The 6,833-nt window shown below is 34.6% G+C and overlaps 1 protein-coding gene across 1 annotated transcript in view; it reads right to left on the bottom strand.

The window, feature by feature from the left end:
• Positions 1 to 2,844: 2,844 nt before the first annotated feature.
• Positions 2,845 to 6,833, bottom strand: part of GPR180 (G protein-coupled receptor 180) — a 31,908-nt gene continuing 27,919 nt past the window's right edge. The window contains exons 8-9 of the mRNA XM_019634771.1: positions 6,201 to 6,278; positions 2,845 to 5,023 (exon numbers count right to left, since the gene is read on the bottom strand). Coding sequence (XP_019490316.1) covers positions 4,865 to 5,023; positions 6,201 to 6,278 — 237 coding nt within the window. The 3' untranslated portion in view covers positions 2,845 to 4,864. The remainder of the gene's footprint in view (positions 5,024 to 6,200; positions 6,279 to 6,833) is intronic.

The following is a 6,833-nucleotide window of genomic DNA, read 5'->3' as shown; positions in this document are numbered from 1 at the left end:
TCTGAGGATACTGAACATAATTTATAATTTAACTTTTAGATTACTAAGGCTATTGTCATGAATTACATTAAACAATGAAGCTCTAAGAGTCTATTAGGGCACACAGGGCTATTTTCATCCACACTAAATGACCCCAGGCTGCTGATTTGAGTGTCATTTTTAGCTCTTCTGTTTTCTTCCAGCTGCTTGACTACTGTTAACTATCTTTTCCTCCAGCAGACTCAAACTTCTCTTAAATTGGTGGTTTCACTGTGGTGGGCTGAGAAACCAGACCAATGGTCCTAATACATTACATTAATACAAAATAGAAGGAAACTGCCTCTTCAGCAACTTGGGGAATCCTCTCATAATTGGTGAGTTTTAGAGATTAGACTTTATAACAACTACTTGACTACTCAAAAATTTCACACATTTTTAGTTCCAAATAATTGAATAAAGAACAGATATGGAATTACGGAAGTCACTATGAGAGATTCTATTATTTAATAATGCTATATTGCTATATCTGGAACTCTTCTCCATTCATTCAAAAATATTTTTGAGCATCTAGTGTACATCAGGGAATGTTCTAAGTATTAGGGATACAGCAATGAACAATACAGACAATGGCCAAACTCCCTTAGAATTTACATTTAAACTGGGGAGAGAGCCAACAGGCAAAGATAAAACAGTAAGTATATAAAGAGAAAGGGGATAATGCAATAGAGTAATTAGGGTTGGGGAGCAGCATTAGACAGGATGGCATATCAGTGAGGGTCTGATCAGAAAGGAGAACCATTAGGATAACACACACACACACACACACCGTCTTTAATATATATAAGGGATTTGTTATAGGAATTCTCAGAAGTTGTTCGTTTTGTGTCTGGCAGGTGGGAAGGGAGGATGGCTGTCAAGTGGGGGGAGCAAGGACAGGATGAGTAGAACGCATGAGGACAGAGTGAAACTCATACCAGTCTGTCTCCAAGCCTCCAACCTCAGCAACGAGGTTGTCTTGCAGAACCCGGCACCCTTGTCACAGAGTAAAACACATACCTGGCCCAGGAGCCAGAGCAGCTGAAGGAGGCAATCCAGCAGAAGCTGGCATTCCTGTGGTCCTGTCTGTTGGCCCAAGGCCAAGACGAGCCAGTAGATAACTAACAACGTGGGAGAGCAGCAGCTGTGTTCACCCTGCTTGGACCTTTCAATTATAAAAAGAATCTGGATCTAGCTACCTTACTTCCACATTCTAAATCTCACCCCAAACATCTCTTGTGACCCACACTATCCTGGAATTCTGCAGGGAGAAATTCCGAGGAACGTTATCTCCAGCTTAGCTCACGGTGCACCATATAAATCTACCACAGATGGTCAGAGGTCTCTGAGCTACATGAGCTGAAAACCTGACGAATGAGGAGGATTCAGCCATGCAACCATGCCAAGATTTAGAAGAGAGTATTTCAGGCAGAAGAAAGGGCTAGTTGCAAAGGCTCTAAGGCAGTGATGTAAATGAGGTATTTGATGATGAGGCTGGGCATGGTGAGAGGGAGAGTGATATGAAATGAGATGAGAGAAGCAGGAACCAGATCCTTGTAGGGCCTTGTAGGGCACTTTTTTCTAAGTGCAATGAGAAGCAAATGAAGTTTTTAACAGGGCAGTAAACATTTTTTGTTTACTCTATTGTAAAATAATTTCAAACTTTAAAAAAAGGTGTAAGGTTAACACAAAGAATGATCTCATTCAGCTTTGCTTTGCAGAGAATGCGTGAGCAGGGTCACTTTTTCCACCACGGCAGGACTCCTGGTATTGGACAGAAATGATACTCCTAGAGGACAAGGCACACGATGCCCTTGCCGTTGTGCAGAGAGGGATGTCCAAGTGTGGGAGCAGTCATGTTGCTTAGGAAACTACTGCAAGAGTTCTGGCTAGCGTGCTCTACGCTAGTTTTCAGATTTCACAGAAAAACCAATCTCATTAATGTAGTCTCAATTCACAAATTCATGTTGAAAGAAAAAATATTACCTCTTCAGATCCGGTTTCAAATTGATTGGCTATCAATCAATTCTCAAAAACAAACAAAAAATATCAAAGATATGATACTACTAAGCTATTTAAAGAAAATGTTTCACAAATCATTTCAGATTTTCAAAGAATTTCCAGAGACTATGCACAGCCTCCCAACGGCAGCATTTGTAAGAGGCCAGTCCCATGCTGATGTTCAGGTCCTAGTCTCGTTATGGTACAGTTGACCCGAGACTTGCATATCTCCTATTTTCATCAGACTTGTGTTACTTTACTTGAAATCATGAAAACAGTTCCTAAAGCAAGTTCTTCTGCCTGGATTCTCTCTCCCTGCTAGCTGTCTGGCTGAAAGCCAAGGTTCAAATATTTAAATGTGCTGAGGTACACACTTATAGATATTCAAGCTCATTTTTTATTTCAGCATGATTTCAGGCTAAATATGCTAAAATCAACAGCTACAATTAACTACGAATAGCCATTCACTCTCACTAAAAACATATACACCTAACAGGTGCTAATTATATCATGAGGGTAAAGTAGAAAAATAAAAAAGTCAGGTGACTTCAGAGGAATCATTTGTTCTTTCTTATACTCAGTCAAAGGGGGTGTGGCTATGCAGTAAGGCTTAGTATGAGTGTAAGGGCCTGATGAACAGTAAGCACTCAGTTACGTAGGAGCTAACATTATTATAGATGTCATTAAAAATAAACATCCGCTATACCTTCCTAAGTTTGAAAAAATCAAAATGTTTCTAAAAAAAGACCTCTAGATGGACCATTCATCTTCTTTTAAAAAAAAAAAAAGTAAAAATAGATTTAAAAAGGCATTAGCTGACAGAGAAAGAAAAGTAGAAAAGTTTTGATCTTTAATTAGAGTTTGCAGTATACACGTATCTTCCTGTAATCTGTGTGACATATCTCCATGTAAACATTCAGAAAAACGGGGATGCTATGTCATGACTTATGAACTATAATTTTGAGTTTTGATTACTAAACTTTACATACATTAATTATTAACAACTGTTTTGCTTCATTTAACAATGGCTCTTGAATAACAAAATAATCAGGAAATTCAACCATAAATTAAAAAATAAAGAAAAAAAGTGTTACAGTTTCATAAGTGCAAGCACAATAATGTATTTCATAATTCCCTTCCCATTGTTGCAAGTTCGCAAAATCTATGAAAAGGCTTCACTTTTTTTTCAGCTTAATTAACTGCACTTCAATTGAACACAACAGACAATAACTGGGGTTATTAGTGAGATATGGTTAAGGAGAAAAAAAAGGTCAGGATCACTCAGCAGATCATGTAAACCTAAAATATACCCCAGACTTTCTAGTCTCAGCCTGTAGCTTTCATATATTAAATAATTTACAAAGAACTGTCAGAGATGATTTAATGAACAGGCTGAACTTCTTCGTCACTTTGCCATTTTGCTAGTCACAAACACATATTTTGCCTTTAAAATGAAACAGAACACTATTCATCTCCAATGGGACTAAGTGTAAGGGAAAAATAAAAATGAAGCCACAGATATTTTGAAGTTGTGTTATGTTATTTTAACTATTTAATTAAAAAGTTTAATTACCAGAACAGTGCACCATTTCTTGCTTAAAAATGTTAATACCTTTGAAAACAGATTTTAAAATATATTTTTTTAAAATAAGCCAGAGGTAAAAACGAAAAGACCTGAATAACTTGACAAACAGAAACAGAATCATTTCCAATCTGACTGTTAATGGGAACACTCACTTCATACAGCAGGTATCAACAGCCACTTAGCAATTCTTTAAATAGGCACTTGATAGAATATATTTTAGCTAGCATACTCAATACTGGGGCATACACAAAAAAATATGGCTTTATTACAAAGGATTCAAGATGGCAACTACTTAGAATCCAGTGCCAATATGGATTATAACAAATCCAGTGAGTATTTTGTTTTTCAATTATTCATAGAAAATTTAATCCTGATTAAGTATCCTTGGGCAGGAATTCATGGGTAGTTGATGACTGAAACCACATTTATGTGAAATGCTTCTGTTAATTTAATCTGTGTATATGGCTTAATTATGATTGGGGATTCAATGTAAGAGAAACGAATTATATCAGGATTAAAATTTTAGTACATATCATATAGTATTTTTTCCTTCTTTCGTTTTAAACATGTAAAACTGTGTGTCCCTTCACCTAAAAGCTCAGCTTTTAAAACCCATTTATCTAATTTTATTTTTCATAAACTGTCAAAAAAAACCCTTTGTTAAACTAAAACCTGAACTAGAGCCAAAGTGATAGAAGAAAATGGAGAAAAACCCCACCCAGAAACAAAAGCTTATTCATTTAACTATATTCATTTTCTGAAGTGATTTCATTTTCAATTCTTTTAAACTGTAATATGAAATGCATTTTCTTAAAGCATAAAAAAGCAGTTTTTAATCAGTGTACTACACTGATTTCATAACTGGACTTAGTTTAGATATATATATATAAGCAAGTAATCATTTAATTGATTACTTTTTATAAGACCATGAAACCTGAGTTAACTATTGAGATACGATGAGGCATTATAAGTGGTGAATCTCTTACCAAAATATCATAGTTCTTTTTGATCTTTATTTCCATATGGAGAATGCATAAATCACCTTGTAATAACACTCTTCAAGGTTTATTAAGTATATTTAAAAACATTACATTTATTATCTTTTTCAGTTTTGGTACTGCTTAAATGCAGTTGTATAAATTACATGCTCTGCTTTCTCTGTTCAATTTTTCATACCAAAAGTATGAAAAAAAAGTCACTGTACTTGGATCCTTATTGCACTCTGTTCAATCAGTCCACTTTTCCTTCAAAGAAAATCAAGTATCAGAAGTGAGGTCGACTTTTGTGTCCAGATGATATGGTCAGTGGTAGTGTCACTGAGGAAAGTGAAGAAACTTCCCAGTAGAGACTGTGGGACAGAAAGAGTCTGTAGAGAATAACCATGGAAACAGACTGGCAAAGGATAACACCTACTGTAATAACCTGAAAAGAAAAGGGAATGTTTATACTGCGTGTAAAAACAGAGAAATTATATTCAATTTATCATGAATCTATATATACTTTATATGTATATATTATGTATATAAACATATATATTTAATATATACACTATATATACTGGGGGTGCCAAAACAATGTATACACCTGGTCTGTATTCATCTTTTGTTATCAGTATATATTATTACAATTTTAATACCGTTTTTCCTTTCTTAAAATGTGCATACATTTTCTTGTCTGTCTGTCTGTCTGTCTCTCTATCTCCATTCACACATACACATACTCCTCATCCTCCATTTTTACCATGAGTACATTTTATCAAATAAATTTTCAATTGGAAAATATGACTAATGTTCAAAACTGTTAATTGTTCAAAAGTAAAATTCCACTAACAGTTTAGAAATACCAAAATAAGACACAACATTTGATAAAATTTGCTATGCCATTCTCTCCTTAGGGTACGCATGCTACAGAAATAAGAAAAATCAGGTTCTGGCTAACCTAGATATAGGAATAAAGCATGCCCCTACCTGAATCTTGAAGAGTACTCTAAAAGCCCTTTCAAAATTTCTCAAGTCACTTCTCTATATTTGTAGACTACTTTCCTATCTATTTACCCACTGTAAATACCTCAGGCTCAAGACACATTTGTATGTTCATGCTGCATTACTTGTAAAGGGGTCCTAGCGGACTTTCACTTTGAAATGGTGGAGCTGCTCACCCGAGAAAGTAGGCATCAACACAATCAAACTGTGGCATACTTGAGTGTGGCACTCCATTCTGTAGTCTGTTAAAGCAACTAGACTGATTTTTATAAATATATCTTGATTTTTACCGTTACGCAGCAAAACATTTTAGTCTTTTTTTTCTTAACATAGATGTGTTATGAATTCTCTAATTTAATTTATAAGATGGCATTATAAAATACGCTAAAATATGAATAACAAAGCTATTTTCCATCATTTTGCTTATAAACTAAATTAAAATTTTTTCCTTTTGTATTTTGAACTTCTAATTTATTTAATCACCAGTTTAATATTTTGTTTCAAAGTTCTATTTTAAAAAAACTCAAGATTTCTGAATGGATAAATAGGCCTTTCCTACTTTAATAATTTCTCAATAAAGACTACGAAACGCTATTTTGATCATGTATATTACTTACCTTATCTCTTTGGTAGTCATTAAACATGAAAGAAATGCATGCAAGACCTGGATGGCATAAAAACCACACAATACAGCCCTAAAACAAATGAAAAATAAGTCAAATAAGTGTAGTTATATCTTTATGTTCAGAGTATACCAGATTAAAAACATGAGTAGCATATTTAGAAGGTTCTCATAGATTTCAATCAACCTTTAGAGTAGAACTTGCAATAAAATGTAGAAATAATTTGCTCTTGCTAATGACATTAATATTTTGTTTCAAATCAAATGGGTCTTTTCTGGAGTATATAAAATCTTAAATCTTTTACATACCCACATTTTGATATACTACAAATATATTAAGTAACAAATCAATAATTGAAGAAAGCAAGGTACAAATGTGTAATATTGCTGTAAAAAATAAAAATGTACATTCATATTTGCATATAGATATACAAAGAAAATCTGTAAGAATACACAAAAAACTGATTGATAAGGTTACCTATTTGAGGGGTGTTAGTACAGAAGAGAGTGGAATTGGGCAAGTAAGAATGGAAAACAGGGCCGGCCGAGTGGCGCGATGGTTAAGAGCTGGCTTGGGACGCCAGAGGGCCCTGGTTCGGATCCCACATATGAGGGCCAGGGACACTGC

The sequence above is a fragment of the Hipposideros armiger genome, unplaced genomic scaffold, assembly GCF_001890085.2.
Source record: "Hipposideros armiger isolate ML-2016 unplaced genomic scaffold, ASM189008v1 scaffold_1908, whole genome shotgun sequence".
NCBI lineage: Eukaryota > Metazoa > Chordata > Mammalia > Chiroptera > Hipposideridae > Hipposideros > Hipposideros armiger.
This window is presented reverse-complemented; position numbering and strand designations above follow the sequence as displayed.